Here is a 21,163-nt window from a genome sequence, read left to right on the forward strand (position 1 = left end):
GCAAGCTTCTGTCTCAAAAAAAAAAAAAGATTAGCTTTTTAAGAATCTCTCTCCATTTTGGATTTGTCTGATTATTTCTTCATGATTAGATTCAGCTTAAATATTTCTGGTAGGAATACAACACTTGTGATGCACTTCACTATTTTGTTTTAAATCATTTCTCCAGGTCATTAAATAATTTTTAAGACATAATTTTTAAATTACTGCATAATAATTTATGATATAGATACATAATAATTTTTAACCATTTCCCAGTTGCACATAATTATCAACCTTTTGATATCATATATAATGTTTTAATAAACATCGTAATTTTTTAATTAAAAAAATATATTTTTTAGAGATAGGGTCTCATTCTGTCACCCAGGCTGGAGTGTGTTGACCTGATAATAGCTCAAGACAGCCTTGAACTCCTGAGCTCAAGTGTTCCTACTGACTCAACCTCCCAAGTAGCTGGGACTACAAGCTTGCACCACCAAACCTGACTAATTATTTCATGTTTTGTAGAGACGTGGTCTTGCTATCTTGCCCAGGCTGGTCTCAAACTCCTTTTCCTCAAGTGATCCTCTCACCTCGGCCTCCTAAAGGGCTGGGATTACAGTTGTGAGCCTGGCCAATATCGTAATTTATAAATTCCCATATATGATAATTTTTTCAGTTGAAATTGCTAGATGAGGAATTACCGAGTTAAAGGAGGAAGCATTTTGGGCCCCTGACACATGTGAAATTTACCTTCAGAATATTTTTACCTTAAAATATAATCATATAAATATATTACCTCTGAAATTATAGGATAGCAACTTCTATAATGCAATATTAAAAATACATTCTAAAGCATTTTAAAAGTTTATTGCTTGTGCAGAAACCCTGAGTAGGCTTTTTTAACATTATAGGTGAGGAAATGATTCTGTTTATTACTTTTAAAATCCAAATATGAAACTTTAAGTACTTGTTTATATGCATTCAGTTGCAGGCTTTCTCTTAGTTTGTTGCCTAAGAATATACCAGATGTCACATCCTTTCACCAGTGCAAATTACTTCATACTACATCATCAAGAAAAGGACTGGAAGAATTTTTTGATGACCCAAAGAATTGGGGAGAAGAAAAAGTAAAATCTGGTGAGATATTTGGACTGGTCAATATTAAATGTATTTATTGAACCCTCCATCATTCTAGGATTATTTATCCAATTTAGGTATTATTTAGGTGTTTCCTTTTTCGATTTCCTTTGGTACTGTCTACTAGAGAAAATTGAAAGGACAGTGTAATAGTAGAGTTAATTGTTCCTTGTCAGATTGGCAAAAGGTTTAGAAGAGGAGTTGGTTGAAATTAATAATTAAAGTGAAGTTTAGGGTTTATTTTAGATTTTATTTTTTAGTGATAATTAAAATTATAACAATATAAGTGTTTTCTCATTAGGGTATGAAATGCATTCTGTACTAATGCTAACATTTTTGAATGCTATTTGTTACTAATATTTTCATATGTGTTAATTCAATTTAGTCCTAATTATATGTTATGTTATATAATATAATAAAGCTATTAAATATCTTACAGATAAGGAAACAGATTTAGAGTGGTTAAGTAATTTGCCAAGGGGATATAACTAGAAACATTATTTCAGGTTATGAATTATCATTTTAATAGGAGCATCATGGACCTGTCAGCAATTAAGGAACAAAAGTAATGAAGATTTACATAAACTTTGGTAAGTATACGAAGTACATTAACATCGTGTTTGAAACAGTTACAGTATAACAATGAGGTAAAAACTTTATATCTATCTGATATGAGAAATTGAGTAAAGTGATTTGTCTTATAGTACTGTGGATAATATATAAGATCGTGAAAAATTTTATAAATATGACAGTTTAGATTGCATTAAGACAAATATATCACAGTTCTCAAGTACTTGGCAGTTTAGAAATTTTACTATAACTGCTACTGGTCATATTAACACCTTTATACTAGCAATTTCAGTAAACTAATAAATGAAATGGGGAATAGTTGGTCATATTTATACTTCTCTCCTTTTTATTACCTTTTTTATGGTCTGTAATCTTTAGCTTATTTGCTTTGGGGGTGTGTTGGAGGGTGCATTTAATCGAGAATTTAGATAGACTCTTCTGGCAGGTTCTCCTGATGAATTAGAGAGGGCTGAAAAGATTTAAGACAAGATTGCATTTTTAATGCATTTTTAGCCCAAAGATGTGTTTCATATGGACTGTACCTATTTTTGTTTATTGATTGATTGATTGAGACAGAGTCTCGCTCTGTTGCCCAGGCTAGAGTGCCGTGGCGTCAGCCTAGCTCACAGCAACCTCAAACTCCTGGGCTCAAGTGATCCTACTGCCTCAGCCTCCCGAGTAGCTGGGACTACAGTTGCTTGCCACCATGCCCGCCTAATTTTTTGTTTCTATTTTTAGTTCCCTAGCTAATTTTTTTTTTTTTTCTTTTCTGTAGAGACAGGGTCTCACTCTGCTCAGGCCAGTCTCGAGCTCCTAACCTCAAACAATGCTCCTGCCTCAACCTCCCAGAGTGCTAGGATTATGGGCATGAGCCACTGCACTCAGCCTGGACTGTACTTATTTTTTTTTTTTTGAGACAGAGTCTCAGTCTTTTTGCCCGGGCTAGAGTGCCGTGGCGTTAGCCTAGCTCACAGCAACCTCAAATTCCTGGGCTCAAGCGATCCTTCTGCCTCAGTCTCCCGAGTAGCTGGGACTACAGGCATGCGCCACCATGCCCGGCTAATTTTTTCTATATATTTTTAGTTGTCCGATTAATTTCTTTCTAATTTTAGTAGAGACGGGGTCTCGCTCTTGCTCAGGCTGGTCTCGAACTTCTGAGCTCAAGCAATCCGCCCGCCTCGGCCTCCCAAAGTGCTAGGATTACAGGCGTGAGCCACTGTGCCCGGCCTGGACTGTACTTATTTTTAAAATTGGGAAATTTCACGCACAAAATAAGGCTTTCTGGCTTCTCTTGAATAATCAGACCTGTGATTTGACAACACTGGCCTTGCATTCTTATATGGCAACAACTGGCTGGTCTTTATAGCAACTGCCACTTCTAGATGGAGCAGCGCACACTACTTCTCCTACCTACCCTTTGTTCTTTCACCGCATCCACTTGACTCATGATTGTTACCTGCCTAGGCACTCTAGTAGTAGACATTTACATTTTTATGCCCTGATTTAAAGGGTTATCTTTCATGGGAGATTAAAGAATTGTAAAGTGTTTGTAAAAACCACTAATACTATGTTTATTCATTTTAGAAAAATAAGTTATATTAAAGCACTGTTACTGTGAGTTATTAGTAAAAGGATAGTTAGGGCTATTTTAGCATTGATCATGGCTACAACCAAATAATCTTCTGCCACTCCTTCCCCTAAAATTGTCTTCTTCCATAGTATAAAATACCCCAATTCCCTTGTCTCATTTTCAGTGCCCTCCACATTTATTTCCTTTCTGTTCTGATTCTCAAACAGATGTATTCAGACAGCCTATCCTCACTTCAGCTCTGCTGCTTCAGTACCTTTGATTGTTTGCTTTACTCTCCCTTTCATCCTAACAAATCCCGTCTCCCCTATTAAGCTTTCGCTTCATCTTAGCTAGAAGACATGTCTCCTCTCTCCCACTTAATTCTTTTGGTACTTGTCTGTCCCATGCAGTATGCTACATCACGTTACAGTTTCAGAAATGAAAATAGAATGGATTTTGTACACACGCAGTCCAGGATTTGTTCCTTGAATTAGCTGTGTGACCCAGAATACCTTACTTCTCTCTGCCTTAGTTTCTTTATTTAGGAAGTGGAAATAATACCACTTCAAAAGGTTGTCGTGAGAATTAAATGAAGTAATGTATATAAAGTGCTAAGCACACTGCCTGGCATATAACAGGTCCTCGGTAAATATTTATCTTCCATCTTCCTTCTCTCTCCACTTAGAACTTAAGGACTATGTATTATGCCTCTTTGTAACTCTCCTAGCACTTAATACAATATGTGGTACATGGAAAGTTTATTGAACAAATGGATAAGCAAAGATACCATTCTGTATAAAGGATTATTCTTTGTGATGATATTCTGTATATTGAGATTTCTAAATGACTTTCAAGTACAGATCATTAATTTTGATGTCATAAATCACAACTTTATTTACATAGCCACATGACAAGCTTTGTGTTCTTTTATGTAGGTATGTCCTACTGAAAGAAAGAAACATGCTCTTAACCCTAGAGCAGGAGGCCAAGCGGCAGAGCTTGCCAATGCCAAGTCCAGAGCGGTTAGAGAAGGTAAGGGTTAGGGGAGGCTGGAGACTGGAGCTAAATGGAGTGAGCATATGTTTCCTGTATTTCTTGTCAAATAGGTTTCTTTTTTCTATTTCTGTTTGATTTTTAGTAAATGTAGAGTTGTCCAACCATCACAATTATCTCATTTTGGAACATTTCCATCACCCCAAAAAGAAATCTCAAACCTATCTGCGGTCATTCCTCATTCCTACCCGCATCTCCAACATACATGTGGACAAATGTTTTCATTTGAATAGATACCTAGGAGGGAAATTGCTGGGTCATATGGTAAATCTGTGTTTAACATTTTAAGAAACCACCGAAGTATTTTCTAAAGTAACTGCACCACTTTACATTTCTAGTTCTGCTTTAGCCACTTCCTTACCAACTAGATCAATTTTCTAATGCATTTTTTTTACTGTGGTAAAAATCATGTAACATGAAATTTACCACCTTAACCATTTTTAAGTTTACAGTCAGTAGTGTTTAATGTATTTACATAGTTGTGAAAGGTCAGTTATTTTTAAATTAGGTTTTCTTCATCATTGAGAGAAATATCCCTTGTGCTCCTATTCCCACTCCAAGGTAATCAGTCTTATGTGTTGCTTATTTATCCATCAGAATTTTTCTATACATGTAGAAGTGTGTCTCATTATTTTTATTTACACAAATTTGATTATACTTTATGTACTCTTCTTAAACTTGTATTTTTCACTTACCCAGTATACCCTGGATATCTTTCCATATCAGTATGTAGATCTGCCTTTTTTTTAAAAATACATTCAAGATATTTTTTCTGTGTGGAAGTTTTATATTTTTATTTAGTTAGATTTATGAGGTTTTTTTCCTAGATTGCTTTCAAGGTCAACTCTTTATTGATTTTTCTGTGCTATAGAAAATAGTCAATGAGAACAGAACTCAGTTTTTGCAATGGCGTTAGTCCTGCTGCCTAACCTCAGCTACTTTAGTTTCCTTTCCTCACACCAGTTACAACCGTAATTACTACACTGCGTTTAAGAAGGAAGGACATAATACCCCTGGAGAAAGTCATAGAAGGTCTGGAATAAAACCTCAAGTGTTTACCCTAATTATGGAGGGTAAATACTTGGCCAGTGTGAATTCCTTCAAGCCGGGCCCAGAGAATTACTCTGATTTAGTGAAAGTTGAGTTTTATAACATTTTTGTGTTTGTTTTTTTAACTTTATCTTGACATAATTTAGACTTAGAGAAAAATTACAAGAACAGTACAAAGAATTCTCATATACCCCTCATTTAGATTCCTTATGTGATTATTTTACCACATTTACATTATCTCTGTCTCCACCACCCCTCCACACAATTTTTTTCTCAAATGTTTGAGAGTAAGTTATATACATTATATCCTTTTATCCATGAAAACTTAATTGTATATTTCCAGAAAAACAAGGATATTTCCCTACATAACTATGATATAATTTTTAAAATCAGGAAATTAACATTGATAAAATATTATTACCTATAATCTACAGATCTTATTTAGATTTTAACACTTATCCCAACAATGTCCTTTATAGCAAAAGAAAATCCTGGATCACACATTTTCAGTTTTTGTGTCTCTTTAGTCTCCTTTAAGGTGGAGACTCAGTTTCTGTGTTTCATGACATTGACTTTTTTTTTTTTTTTTACAGTCTAGGGGTCTTTTATTTTTTACACCTCTTATGCCATGAGTTCATAGGGAATAGGTTCCAGGAGTTCAGGCTCCTTTCCATTGCTGCTCACAAAGAGTGCTTCTCTGGGTGGAGCAGGCTGGCACTTCCGCTGAACCCAGGTACCTTTCTCTTTGGCTTCCTCCTTTTTTTGATCATTTTCCTTCACATGTTTCAGGAAGCTATCTTGGTTCTTAGAGTGCTTAATATGTTCAGTACGCCCATTGATCCTCTTGGCAAGAATCTTGCTCTCTTAACTTGTTTGTTTACAATGCCAACCGCATGCTGGGTAACATTGTAGACTCTTCCAGTTTTGCCAGGTGACATTTGTGGGGCATGCCTTTTCAGACAGTACTGATTCTTTTGATGTCTATGGTATCACCTTTCTTGTAGATTCACATGTATGTGGCCAAAGGAAAAAGCTCATGTTTTCTAAAAGACATAGAGAACGTGTGTCGGGTGCCTCTCCTCTTTCCCTTTGCGTTCGTCATTTTGGCAAATTACTGGAAGATGGCGGTTCCAGCTGAAAGGAAGGGTGTTGACATTTTTGAAGAGTATAGGCCAGTCCCTCAATTTGAGTTTGTGTGATGTTTCTCATGATAAGATTGGCAGGAGTATCGTAGAAGTGATGTTTTATTCTTCACAGTGCAGCATATCAGGAGGTGTACAGGATATTGATTTATTCTGTTACTGTTGATATTAGCATTAATAACTTGACTAAGGTGGTCTTTCAGTTTTTTCCTCTGTATGCAGTAGTTACTATTTTTTCTTTGTATTTAAGTAAATAATACTTAGAGATCATGTAAATATCCTATAACTCCTCAGCTTTCACTCACTGGTTTTAGCATCTATTGATGATTCTTACCTGAATCAATTATTATTACAATTATTATAATTGCTAGATGGTGTTTTCTAATCCTATCATTTATTCTACATTTATTGTCTTTCTGCTGAAGGGAAGGGCTTTCCCTTCTCCCCATTTCTTTCTGTGTTAGTTCATTTATCTATCAATGTGGACTTGTGAATTGCAGTTTTATTCAGTGGGTTATAATCTTTTAATATTAATACCATCATTCCCGATTTGGCCAGTGCAAGTTCCTTAAAGCTGGGCCCTTTGTCCTCGTCACTCTTTGATGGGCTCTTTGTCCTCATCACTCTTTGATGGGGCACAGCATGATGTTCTGGATTCATCTTGTCCTTTCCCTGCCCCAGCCCTGGAATCAATCATTTAATAGTGGAACCTGATTCCTTTTAATGGAGAATAATATAAACTAAGATCTGCATTGTAGGTATCCTCCTTGCTACGTAACATTTATAAAGTGATGTGGTTTATTTTCAGGTATGTTTCCTAACTCGGCTGTTAAGAAAATTTCTGTTTCAGAGACTTTTTAAATTGTATTGACAAATAAGGATGCTTTATAAATAACACATTGTTTACTTGATGAAAAAGCTTTGCTATTATAAGATTTTTGAACTTCAGTAATAGATTATCCCCTTCTTCTGCTTTAAATGTATAATTCAGGGGTGAACTTCAGCCCAATATGTCATATGTACTGTACTTTTCTAAATTAGTAGAGTCCAAAATAGTGAAAGTTTACTCCAGGTAAGCTATACGTGGTCATAATTTTTTTTTAAACTTTAAATATATCTAGTGTTCCCAGTGTTTTGTGACCATCTACTAAGGAAACTTTATCAAGCAAAAGTCAAAAAGAATTATTCTCAATATAAGATATTGAAAACAGAAGATTTGGAACTGTTTAAGAAAGAGTAAAGGAGAAAACAAGAATTATAATTGGGATGTAATTCTTATCACTGGGCTGATCTGGGTTGATACCCAGTTCAAGCAAATTAACAAGTTTTATTTTCAGGACAATATTAAATTTGGAGAAGAAACTTTGCAATTCTGGTAGAATTCTGACTAAAGTAATTAAGTACCCTTTTGAGATTAAAAACCCAGACCATATGTATGTGCCTCTCTTCACAGTATTAGTATTTATGGATCACGTAAATATATGATCTTGTGTTAGTCCCTCTGTGTTTGAAATACAGAAACAAGACAAATGCTAAAAGATTGATTATAATTTTACAAATGTGTTTTTTTAGTCTCTTTTAAAAAATGTGTTTCAAGGGTTACTCTCTAAATGTAATTCCTAACTACAAATAGAAGTGTGTGCTCTAGACTCTCAAACACAGTCCCATTAATTTTGTATTCTCTCTTGTATAAACAAGCTGACACTGTTGGCTCTGAGAAACTTATAAACTAGAAAAGAAGGCTCTTTGAGGTTGGCTTGTTTTGAATAAGGTGTACCTAATTGATGCTTCTGATTTTTCTTCACATCTGTTGGCACAACCATTTGAACGTTAACTCTCTGGATTTGGTAGCCATTTACTTTTTATCTTTGGGAGCTAACATTAGATTTCAGTTAGGAGCCTCAAGCCCTGCCCTTGCTTGGGGAAATTCTTTAATGTAGTCAATCAACAGCCAAATTGACTACACATTCCTAAACATTAGAGAGCTTTGTGTTAAGCCCTTACCAGTGTGGTCCCTTCACTGGCCTAAGTTTGTCTGTCTTCAAAATAGGATTTGTTTTGCCTATCTTTTATTTCTCAAGGATTTTTTTAGAAATTCAAATAGAGGGAGACGTGAGTTCAGCTACTGTAAGGCATTGAGTGAAGTTGAGGAAGTACCAAGTATGAACTGAATAAACAAGTTATGAGGTAATTTATCTAAAGTTATGAGACCTCCACATCTCTTTCAGGTCTCTTAGCTACCTGGGGAATTATCTTTATAACCTAATCTGCACTTTTTTTGAGGATTCTTATAAGAAACAAATGTGTGTATGCAGTGTTTGGTATCTATTGTGATGCTCTGGGGTGATACACACACAGATGGTTCTCGGTATGTATTTAGGACTGTGAAAAAGTTTGGCTCATCTGACATTACGATTCCCAGTATATGAGTATTTATTTATAAACAAATATATATTGACCTACTAATATATTACTATATATATTAGAAAATAATAGAAATCTTAAAAAGATAAAAGTAAATAGAAGTTTAATAGTATCATCTTGCATCTTGATGAATCTTTGGAGATTAGTATCAAGATAAACTGATATTCCTTTCCCTGTAATAGCAACAGCTGCCAAGCAGGCCAAAATATCTGTGTCTGCATGTGAGGGACACAGTGATTAGTTGAAGCCAAAATATGGTAATTAATATAACAAAGATAGCAAATTGTTATTATGTCTTATTAGCTCATTGGGTTTTGAAATAGCTTGAGACAAATTGGGTCTTCAGAATGAATCTGTACAAGTGTATCCCACTCCAAACAAACTAATATATGGAAATCTAACCTAAATAGATTCTCATTTAAATGAAATTATGAGCTTTTTAAAAATTATAGAAAGTGATAATATAGACACTCATGTGTACATACTTGTGCCAAAAAGATCTTTAAGAAATACTCGACAGAGTTGTTCTTTGGCAAAATATATATTCTCTTTCTTTGGAATTTTGTTATAGGTGATTGTTGAAATTGTATCTTTCTCTTCTCAGGTAGTAGAGTCCATGGATGCATTAGATAAAGTTGTCGAGGAAAGAGAAGATGCCCTAAGGCTTCTTCAGACTGGTCAAGAAAATGCTAGACCTGGTGCTTGGAGAAGAGACATCTTTGGAAGAATCATCTGGTACATCAGTTACACTGTGGCTCTTCTAAGATAATAGTGGAGATCTCATGCCTCATTCCCCTGCCAGTATCTTTTTTTGATTTTTAATTTTGATTTTTTAATTTTTTTTGAGATAGGGTCTCACTCTGTTGCCCCGGCTAAAGTGCAGTGGCATTGTCATAGCTCACTGCAACCTCAGACTCCTGAGCTCAAACAGATCTTCCTGGCTCAGCCTCTGGAGTATCTGGAACTACAGGCACGCACCACCATGTCTGGCTAATTTTTATATTTTTTGTAGAGACTGGGTCTCACTCTTGCTCAGCTGGTCTCAAACTCCTGGCCTCAAGTGATCCTCCCTCCTAGGCCTCCCAGAGTGCTAGGTTTATAGGTGTGAACCACCACGCCTGGCCCCCTGCCAGTATCTTTTAAGAAACCTCTTACCATATGAGATACATTGGTGATGTATGTAATATAAGAAGAGATCGCAAACCACTTTGGAACACCAGAATATGAATGAAGATAGCTTTATCTGGTAAAACCGATACCAGCCCAGACATCCCATTCCCATGATTCAGTTATCTATATGTTCTTTATTACAGTGATTCTTAATCTTATGGAATCATATGACCTTTGAGAATTTGATGAAAGTTACAGAAAATGTACATGTACACATATAATTTCAGAAGATTATAAAACCCACGAAGCTAACTTCAGAATACATACCTGCTCTCTTTGCCCTTTGAGAACCTGGGACTGTTAACTAAAATAAATTTTCAGGGATTAAGGTCACATGAACCAGTTCAGTTTGCTCCCATTGCTGTTGGGATAAGCCCTAGGCCAAATTAGGAGAACTGTATACCTCCTCGTCTCTCCTACATCTAGATCCCAGAGTCTTGTTAGACTTTGGGAAAGGGTCTGATAATCAGCATTCACACTGAGGCATAAATAATTGAGAAGGCCCAGTGTAAATAAACCTCTCTACTGGGGATCTGCTTACCTTTGGGTTGAGCAGCCAAGATGAAGAATCTTTAGAATTGTAAATATCTGTCAGCAAAATGGAGAAGGCATTTTGAGTGGCTGGAGACCTTCCCTGTACTCTGGACATTACACCACTTACTAGCACGTACTCATTTGATAGGTTCTTTTAATGGAGTTTGTGATGAGGGGGCTGCTTGGAGCCACATTCAGGGGATTAGCTGTGCTGTCTATAACCATCTAATCCAACACAGAAAAGAGAGAAATTGCCAAAACATCTCACTAAAAATGTTTATTTTCTGTTAATTTCTGTTTGGATTAACCCATTTGAGGTCAGTTGAGAAAGTGAAAATGTAGTAAATGTTTTCTGTAAGACAAATAACTTTTTGCTTTCTTGGCAGGCACAAGTTCAAGCAGTGGTTTATACCTTGGCACCTAAATAAAAGATACCATAGGAAACGATTCTTTGCAATGCCTTATGTGGAACGTTATAACAGGTGAGCACAAGTACCCTTAACAATGAAACATATTATCTTTACATCAGATACATGTTAAGCTTTTTAAATCTTAATTTCTGTTATAACATAAGTAGTAAGAAATAGGAAAGTCAAGTAAAAAAGAGTTAAGGTCATATGTATATATATAATCTTACCATCCAAAAATAGCCACTGTTAACATTATAGTTCATATCCTTTCAAAAGTTTTATTGCTTTTCTGTTCATCTGTCAATGTGTAAATATATAGAAAATCCTACTGTAATGTTAAAATGAAGGTCCAAACAATTCAGTTGCATAAAATGCGAGGTCATGTTATTGCAAGGCTGAGGAAAAGAAATGGGGCTAAGGAGAGAAGAGAGGTCTGTTGCATCATATCTGAATACATAGTATCCTGCAGAATGATCTCCAAATATTTCCTATAGTGAATTTTTCCTGCATTAGGTTTATCATTGAGTAGGAGAATGCTTCTGTTAAGGTAGAGGAGTGAAGTGATCCTATGAATTACCAGCTGATAATTATTGTAAGATTTTTTAAAAGAGTTACTTTAAAACACTAGATCCAGGCCAGGTGCAGTGGCTCATGCCTATAATCCTAGCACTTTGGGAGGCTGAGGCAGGATTGCTTGAGGCCAGGAATTTGAGATCAGCCTGAGCAAGAGCAAGACAGTCTCTACAAAAAATAGGAAAATCAGCCAGGCGTGGTGTGGTGGTGCGTGCCTATAGTCTCAGCTAGTCAGGAGGCTGAGGCAAGTGGATAGCTTGAGCCCAGGAGTTTGAGGTTGCAATGAGTATGATGATGCCACTACACTCTAGCCCAGACAACAGAGACCGAGTCTCAAAAAAATATAAAAAATAAAACATTTGATGCACATCCAAAACAAAGAGTTTTGCTCCCCAGACTGCAATTAGAAGGGAAAAGAAATGCAGGGTTGTGGTTTCCTGGGGAAGGGTGCTACTCAGCTCCCGTTGCAGTAGCTGCAGAGAGAGACAGGGTAGGGGAACCACAGGGTTCCTGGTCATAGGTGCTAGAAATCAGAATTCAAGGCTGGGAAAGCAGCTGGAAAGTCAAAGGGGAAAAACTAGTATAGCACAAGAAGCACAGCTTTTAACAGCTGCCTTGGATAATGCATTCTACTTTCAGCAAGAGTTCCTCAAAAACTGATTTTCTCCCCCAAAAGCTTGTTTCTATACCAAAAGAAGCTTAAAACAACTGGAACAGGATAGAATGCATCTTAAAACTGAACTTTAAACTGTTTAGTATACTTTAGAATAACATTTAAAATTTTTCATCTTCCATACTGAACCAGTTACTTCTCATTTTATCTGCAGTATTTCTGTTCTACGTGGGCACTAAACATCAGTCATCTCTTTCACCAGTGCTCTAGATCAGCGGTGCCCAACCTTTTTGGCACCAGGGACTGTTTTCATGGAAGACAGTTTTTCCACAGACGAGGAGGGCAGGCGGGAGATGGTTTCAGGATGATTGAAACACATTGCATTTATTGTGCACTTTATTTCTATTATTATTACATCATAATATATAGTGAAATAATTACACAACTCACCATAGGTTGGGGACCCCTGTTCTAGATTCAATCAATCCTTGATTTAATTCTCCCTGCAGAATGTCTCCAGGATCTGTCTTCTCCTATTGTCTCTACTCTAGTGCAGTCCCTCTTTATCAACTTAAATTACTGAACATCTTCCTCACTCTGGTCCATTCTAATATTGCTTCTTTGCTAATTTTTTCCTCACGCCTTTTTATCACATCAGTGCTGTTCAAAAACATACAGTAGCTGGGTGGCGTGTACTGGTAGCCCCAACTACTCGAGAGGCTGAGGTGGGAGGATCGCTTGGGTCCACAAGTTCAAGACCAGGCCAGGCAACATAGAGACACCCCCACTTCTCGGCATCTTTAAAAACAAAAACATACAGTAGGCTTCTGTCTACAGGATAAAATCTGTTCCCCACCCAGTGTTCCCACAAGTTAGTGTTAGCTGTTTATCCTTCATCAAAACTCTTGCCTTGTTTCTTAAATGTATCTTGCTCATTTCTCCGTTTTGCTTCTCCTGTTCCTACAGCTTTTAAATCTTTCCACTTACTCACATTTAAGACCTAGCTCAGATGCTGAACAACTGAAGAAATCTAACTGTACTGATTGGTTTTTTTCCTCCATGATTTATCCAAACCCAATGTTGTACCATTTGATCCTTTGGCCTTTAGTATATAAATTGAAGATATAAATAACGGGAGTTTTAAAATAATGTATGAGAATTTATCAATCTGCCATTACTTTTACAGGCTTTATATATAGTCTAATGATCTTATTTTTGAAACTAGTTTTTTTAACCTTACCTTCAGAGAATGTGGCATAATCTTCTGAATATTAAGCATAGCAAACCTTTCAGATGGGTTTTTTGTAAATGGCCAAAATTTAATTGGAGCAAAGACTGATGAATAGAATGGGTAATCTCATTTTGACTTGTAGTCTTTTTTTTCTATGTATGTGCATATTTTTGTCTTTATCCAGATCTAACTCTCATCTCAAATTTCTGTGACCTTATAGCACTGGCATATTATAGTTATTTAGTATGTCTCTTAATTGTATTGCTCTATTTTATATAAACATATGCCTACTGACCAGTAAAATAACCTGAAAAATAACTGGGTTTTTTTTTTTTTTTAAGAGACAGGGCCTCACTCTGTTACCTAGGCTAGAGTGCAATGGCATGATCGTAGCTCACTGCAGCCTCAAACTCCCAGACTCAGGCAATCCTCCCACCTCAGCCTCCCAAGTAGCTAGCTAGGACTACAGGTGTAGGCCACCAAACCTGGCTAATTTCTAAATTTTTTGTAGAGATGGAGTCTCACTATGTTGTCCAGGCTGGTCTCCAGCAATCCTCCCACCTTGGCCTCCCACAGCACTGGGATTATAGGTGTGAGCCACCATACCTGGCCCTAAAATGCCAATTTAAGTGCAGCAGAGATTTGGCATCCATGAATTTATCATTTTCAATTTTGACGATTCCCAAGTTGACCCTATAGGTCAACATAATTTAGCTTAGGCACAAATGCCTTGTGTCTTGGGATGCTAATGTACGGGAACAAACTCACTTAGAGAGTAGTAAATCTAACTACTGCCTAAGTATCATCTCTTAGCAGGGTTTATTCTCTGTAGGGGAAATGATAAGCTAGAGTACTATATGAAATTAGGTAACTCCCACAAGTCTCAGGATGTATCTCAGGATATCAAAAGTCTAATGTACTCAATAAAATTAGTGTTTCTAAAATAAGGTAGAAAGTCCAGGATTGGACTTCAGGTCCAATCTGTTGTAGGCTTACAAGATCTGAACATTCTTTCTAGTCAGGAAATAGGAAGGATAGTTGTTACAGGGTTTCAGATGCTTCTGATTTCACATTTGTCTCTTGACTTGTGTAGGTTTACAATAATTATTATTCAGCTTTAATAATATACATAACATAGCAGATACAAAGACTGGCATGTTTGAGGCCTTTCTGTAATTGATTTTTACATTATTTTGACAGTATTGAGTAATACGGAAATACTTTTGTATAAATTGCTGTTATGCTTTTATTATTCTAGACTGAAACTTGAGAAAGAAGCACGCATCAGAGCAAGGAAAAAAAGTTTAGAGAAAAAGAAAGAAAAATTGCTTCAAGAAAAGTTTCCACATCTTTCTGAAGCTCGGAAGTCAAGTCTTGTCTAAGATGTCTGAACTCCTGAATTTACCATTTTATTTTTCTTGCATACTAGGTCTATATATAAAAGTAATAAACATGTTAAACGGTTTATAAAGAAATTGTGTTTTTAGTCAAATGACTTATCAATTATTATAAGTGTTAATGTGGCATGCTAATTCTGGAAGTGGTCGTTCTTCTACCAAATTTTTTAAAAATTAGGTATAAAGTTCAAATTAAATTCCCATGTTACAAATTCTGACACGTAAGCAGGCTTTAATGTCACCTGCTGTCCTACAGAACGTGAAAGTGATGTTAACTGCCATAGCAAAGGCAAATAAGGTAGTTTTTGGAATTCAGTTAACAAAACAGTTTTACCTCTGTTGTTAATAAGATATGAAGGGGACATGGATATTATTAATAGTGAGTACTTCACTCAAAAGAATAATAAATACATTTAGTACTTAAAGTAGCAAGTTACAAAGCAAAACAGTCCAAAAAATATTTCTGGAATGGCTAGTAATTTTTATTTAATTTTGTAAGCCTAAGATAAAAAGCATAGGCAGAAACTTTTACTAGTCAGTGAAAAGCAATTCTACCAATCCACTGGTAATTAATATACTAAACAGAGTTGGAAAGCATTTTACTGAAAGCAAAATATTTAGAGAAAATAGACATTTATACAAAATTATAAAATGCTTGCAATAAGAATAAGTGCATTTCAAGGAAAGCACAAACTTATTTTAATTTATAGAGGCAGTTAAACCCTTAAAAAATTTAAGTGGAACTTGAAATATGCAAAAATGTATAAACATTCTACAAAAGATGGTCATTCTTTTCCTGAGTATACTAAAGCTATGAAACGTAAGGTGACAAAGGAAGGTAGAGGCTTGGGAACTCTTTCTCAAGGGCATTTCCTTTCTACACACTGCTTCCCTCCTTCTTCGTATTCTTGTTTGGAAATCCACATCTGTTGAAAGGTGCCCTATAAAATGGAAAGAAATACATATAATTATGCCTTACTTATTAGAAAATACTTTTTTTCTTTTAATATCTTTGTTTTTACAACTCCTAAACTGAAGAACTTTTTTAAGAGTCCCTTCCCCCAAAGAAGTACTCATTACTCTCTCACGTCTGGCCTCCAGAACCATCCAAAGATGCTGTGTAGCCTTGCCTTTAAGGTTAGAAAGAATATTAAATCCCTCAATACCTGCTACACTATATAGGATTTAGAAAATGGCTGGCAAGGAAGACTGAGGGTTTAGCTATGATGGCTTGCTTGGTGCCAACTTAAGGCAATAATAGAAATTGTTGGAAAGCTTGAGTACTTAGTGACATTTTTTACTTTGGCTGCTCTGAAGTAAAGAGGAAATACTCTTGAGTCTAGGGTGCAGAAAAGTACAACGACTTTTTCACCTGCTTCAAGGCAGACAACCAGTCCAAGCAACATGTTAGACCCAACACCGTGACTTCACCATTTGCCCCAAGAACCAATTTCTGACTTCCTATACCTTACCCAACAGACCAGGGAACAACCAGAACTTGAGAAGGAATGATTTAATTTTAAATGCCTTGTAGACAAGTCATGACCAGTGCAAATAGGGTATTTTTAGAAGAGGCATGCATACATTAACATATTTCCACCTCTGAGAAGGGAAATTGAAATTAGACTGACAAATGTCTACTGATAAGGCAAAGTGGCATTTTGTTATATCAGAACATACATTAATAAAACTGGTAATTCTTATCAGGTCTTCCACTCATTTATTTGATAGTTACTTACAAAATAAATGAAGCACTGGAATTACTTTTAGTATTTTTACTAAGTTTAGTATAATTCAGCAAGAACCTTTGTTTTTGCAAAGTAGCTCATCTACTAACCAAAGATGCTAGAATAGAGCCGCCAATCCATGAACTAAATCTCCGTTCCACTGTTGTATTATTTGCAATCAATTTCAACCGCATACTCTAAAATAGAGAAGGAAGAATATGCATTAGTACAATCAAAACTGGTGACTCAGGAAATTCAATTTTGACAAAGACTTCTTAATGGCTCTCTGTGGCTCAAACTCTGATAGATTAAACATGGTAATTTGGAAATAGCTAGGCTAAAAAGCATAGGTTAGACTACTGTATAGAAAGGTTTTTTAAGTACTCTGATTATGGCTTTTAATATGTAATATGTGATAAACCATATACACTTTAGAAAACTGCATACTAAAGTACAGCATTCATATCCTATAATAGCAAACCTGTACCTGACACTTACTATCAGGTACTATGCCAAGTGCTTCATATATTATTTCATTTCAGCCAACATCCAACATTAATTATACCAAAGTTCATCCAACATTAATTATTCTAATCTGCCTCCTTTTCTGTAGTCCTCTCCAATCTTCAAATTGCTTCCTTTCTAGGCCTTCATGCTTTTCCTGATACCCTTGCCCTTCCAAATCAAAATATAGCCATCAGGTCTCAGGTAAGTTTTTTATTCATACTGCTTCCCTTCCAGATTGGTGCTTCTGTTTTGAACTCATACTCCCTCTTAATATACATAATTTTATGACTTGGTACTATTCCCTCATCTCACTTCCTATATCGGGAGATTTTTTTTCCCCCTACATAGGAATCTGCCTCTGGGATAGTTCTCAAATTGCAGATATGTTCCAATTATTCTATTTACGAACACACAATTTGAGTCTTTCGACAGTGAAACAAATGTGTGCATGGCAGGGGTAGAGTGTGGGATGCGGGTGGAGAGTACGGGGGACTAGAGGGGTGAACGTGGGTTTTTTTTTGTAGGTAAGGAAGATCAGTATCTATTACAATGGAATTTTTTTCCTGTTATTTCTATTTTTTAATTACTTCCTAAAGGACAAGGATCGTTTCTAACTGGTCTTGACTAGACCTTGGACCACCCATGTCTGTATTCATTAATTCATTATGCAGGGACTTTCTATGAACTCTAATGATTAATACTGTAATTCAGGTATGCTCTAGATCAGACTGTGTCTCTTAAGAATTTAGTAAATACAAGGCAGATGTCAGTCTTGTGCCTATAAATGCAAATACCACTTTTAATTATTATAAAAATGTGGCATATGTAAAACATTCCTTAAAACCAAGACTATTCAATATAAAAATGTAAAGATATTGTTAGGGCCTATATAACCCCTAATACATTTTTGTAAACTTAGAAATTTAGCTTTTAGCACAGAAAACCTTACCAAAAAAACCACCTGATAGAAATTTTAAATTTAAAGTTTTCAAATTGAAATTGATTATGACTGCCATTCAGTTATCGATGTACCATGTCAATTACCTTCTCCCCAAATCAGGTTCTTCTATCCTTTTAAAAGTTATCACAATGCACCCAGTCATTTTTTTAAAAAACAAACGTTATGAGTTCATTAGTCCTTTGCCAGATGTTATCCTATAAGTTCATTGTTATCTTTGAATGAAATCCAAACTACTTGTTAATAAGATATGACCTGGCACCAATCTGTTGTGGGTTCAATTGTGTCCCCAGAAAGATGTGTTAAAGTCCTAATCCCTGGTACCTGTGAATGTGACCTAATTTGGAGACAGGGTTTTTGCAGATTTAATTAAGATATATGTTAAAGTCATGCTGGAGTATGGTGGGGCCTTAATCAACTATGACTGGTGTTCTCATAAGAGAACAGAAGTGTTGCCACTGCAAGCCAAGGATTGCTGGCAAACCATGAGAGGCTACAAAGAGGGAAGAAGGATTCTCCCCTATAGATTCAGAGGGAGCACAACCCTGCTGACATCTTGATTTCAGACTTCTAGCCTCAAGAACTTCGAGACAATAAATTTCTGTTGTTTTAAACCACCAATTTATGGGACTTTGCTATGACAGCCCTGGGAAACTAAAACACCATCTATCTTTCCAGCCATACTGCTCTCCCCACTTCTCTACAGACAATAAGCCAACTACTTTGAATTACTGGAATGTGCTATCTTCTCTTCATACTTTTGCACATGGTATTCCCTCCACCTAGGTGTCCTTTCATTGATTAGCAAGAGCTGAACAATTCATTCAAAAAACAGCTTCATAAGGCTTTCCTCTGACACTTCAGAGAGTTAGGTGCTTGCTTCTCAGTGTTCCCAATAGCACCTGGTGCTGGCATCCCGAAGCACTTAGCACACCACAGTCAATATTTTCTACACACCTAACCATCCTAGTAGACTGAGCCTTTGGTGAGCAGGGACTATATGTTGTATCCCTACTGCCTAGCAGACTATAGGCACTTAAATTTGAAGTTAATAAATAAAATAAGATTTAAATAACTTAAGAGTAACCAATAGATGTCATCTGGGATAATTTGGTTAATAAAGGATATTTACTTATTTAAATAATATTGTACCAGGCACACACAAAATACCATCCATCTACTGAAAAATGAGCCCTGATCTACAAAATTACACCACCAATGAGGATACGTATGACTGAAGAATCCCACTAAAGAACAAACATAACTTACTGGGGGAGTTTTCTGAGACAGCTCTCTATTCAACCTATCAGTAAAACTCTGTATTAGTGTGTTTCCTCCTGCCACTATCACACTGCCATAGAGACCCTAGAATAAAAAAACAAAAATAAATTAGTTCCAAATGTTTCCAACAGTTTTAAATACAACTACAAATAAAACCATGTCCTCTACTATGATTTTCTCCTCCTTTTCTTTTTTTAAAATGTTTTCCACTATATGGACCTAGTAGCTTAAACCAGTGGTTCTTTATCCTGGCTGCACATTCAACTCATTTGGGAGCTTTTAAAACACCAATTCCTAGGGACAATTAAATAAAAATCTCTGGGGATGGGATCCAGGCAAGTTTTTTTTTTTTTTTGTAAGAAACAGGGTCTCACTAGGTTGTCCAGGCTGAAATGCGGTAGTTATTCACAGGTCCGATCATAGTGTACTACAAGCCTCAATCCTCAAACTCTTGGCCTCCCAAGTAGCTGGGACTACACGCTCACACCACCACACCCAGCAGGCAAAGTTTTTGTTTGTTTAAAATTCCCCAGATGATTCTAATGTGCAGGAAAGTTTAAGAACTACTAACTTAAAGGAGTTATTCTAAAAATCATAATTTTTTGGCAGATAGCTGCCAATATTTAATTAAAATACATTTTATAATGACTTCATCTTAGAATGTTCATCTGGAAGTTACAGTATTTAAAATTAGACAATGAGATTGATTATTTTATGATTATGATGAACAATGATATTCTCTGAAAATACTCCTGGCCAAAATGACTGCTACCTTACTCTTTTGCAAGAATATGCATCAGAACCACATGGGGAACTTTTTCAAAATATACATACTGAGGCCTCCCCAAATAAAAATACATTCCTACTTATAAGGAGTATATATACTTTCAATTTGCATGTATACATCAGAAAGTTAAATGTCAACCTGCTCTTTTAGTGGATAAGTTCCTATTTTTAAAACTTATTCCAAATGTCTAAATCATCTAAATTTTGAAGTAGAAAATGTAATATAAAACTATCTCCTCTGCAATCAACATTAGTTAAAAAGAGAGATTTCACTAAAAATAGAAAGTTATCACTGTTATAATAAATGTACTTCAATTCAATTGCTTTCCCTCAAAAGTGGCCCTAGATTTGCACTAAAAAATTCTAAACGTATACTCCTATTGTCCTAGAAGCAGGACATGCCTACTAGGTTACTAGTTGAAATAAAGAATGATTTTCATAGCTACCCAAAAGCCTTTTTTGAACAACACAGTTTTTATACACCCTTAGCTATTAGCATTGTGACTTTAAGCAAAATGATGGATAACAAAACCAATTTTTTTTCCTGAAATAACTATTTGAGGACATGCTGTACATCGTTTCACTTAAAGTCGCAGTTTCCAAGAACCTACTGATGACTTCAAATACGTACTTACTGTATAATCTAATCTGAGTGCAGTATATGATATAGAGTTAGTATTTAAAACATGACAAAGCACAAAAAATATGAAGATCATCTAAAATGCCATGTAAAAGTTAACATAATTTAAACCATGCCTTCCTGAAAAATAAAAGTAAGGCTGTGCTATGTATAAGAAAATCACCAATATATATTTTGGTTTGCCACATTTTAGGAAATCTCTAGAGCAGCATCATCTAAAAGAACTTTCTGTGATGATGGAAATGTTCTGTATCTGTACTTGCTGTCCAATACAGTAGCCAGTGAAGAATTAAATTTTAAGTTTTTATGTATTTTAAACTGCCACATGTGGCCAGTAGCTACCACATTGGATACCACAGCTAAAGAGTTTTGTATTTTTCCTTTTCTAGTACTTCATCTTTTTACATA

The 21,163-nt window shown here is 35.8% G+C and overlaps 2 protein-coding genes across 2 annotated transcripts in view; one reads left to right on the top strand and one right to left on the bottom strand.

Annotated features, from left to right (window-relative positions):
• Positions 1-14,936, top strand: part of MRPL47 (mitochondrial ribosomal protein L47) — a 16,851-nt gene extending 1,915 nt beyond the window's left edge. Inside the window, exons 2-7 of the mRNA XM_012639463.1 lie at positions 968-1,119; positions 1,649-1,709; positions 4,195-4,291; positions 9,533-9,663; positions 11,019-11,114; positions 14,718-14,936. Coding sequence (XP_012494917.1) covers positions 968-1,119; positions 1,649-1,709; positions 4,195-4,291; positions 9,533-9,663; positions 11,019-11,114; positions 14,718-14,841 — 661 coding nt within the window. The 3' untranslated portion in view covers positions 14,842-14,936. The remainder of the gene's footprint in view (positions 1-967; positions 1,120-1,648; positions 1,710-4,194; positions 4,292-9,532; positions 9,664-11,018; positions 11,115-14,717) is intronic.
• A 378-nt stretch (positions 14,937-15,314) lies between these two features.
• Positions 15,315-21,163, bottom strand: part of ACTL6A (actin-like 6A) — a 39,482-nt gene continuing 33,633 nt past the window's right edge. Inside the window, exons 8-10 of the mRNA XM_012639321.1 lie at positions 19,318-19,413; positions 16,694-16,780; positions 15,315-15,797 (exon numbers count right to left, since the gene is read on the bottom strand). Of these exons, the coding sequence (XP_012494775.1) occupies positions 15,717-15,797; positions 16,694-16,780; positions 19,318-19,413 (264 nt within the window). The 3' untranslated portion in view covers positions 15,315-15,716. The remainder of the gene's footprint in view (positions 15,798-16,693; positions 16,781-19,317; positions 19,414-21,163) is intronic.

The sequence above is a fragment of the Propithecus coquereli genome, unplaced genomic scaffold (assembly GCF_000956105.1).
Source record: "Propithecus coquereli isolate 6110/MARCELLA unplaced genomic scaffold, Pcoq_1.0 Scaffold14, whole genome shotgun sequence".
Taxonomy (NCBI): Eukaryota; Metazoa; Chordata; class Mammalia; order Primates; family Indriidae; genus Propithecus; species Propithecus coquereli.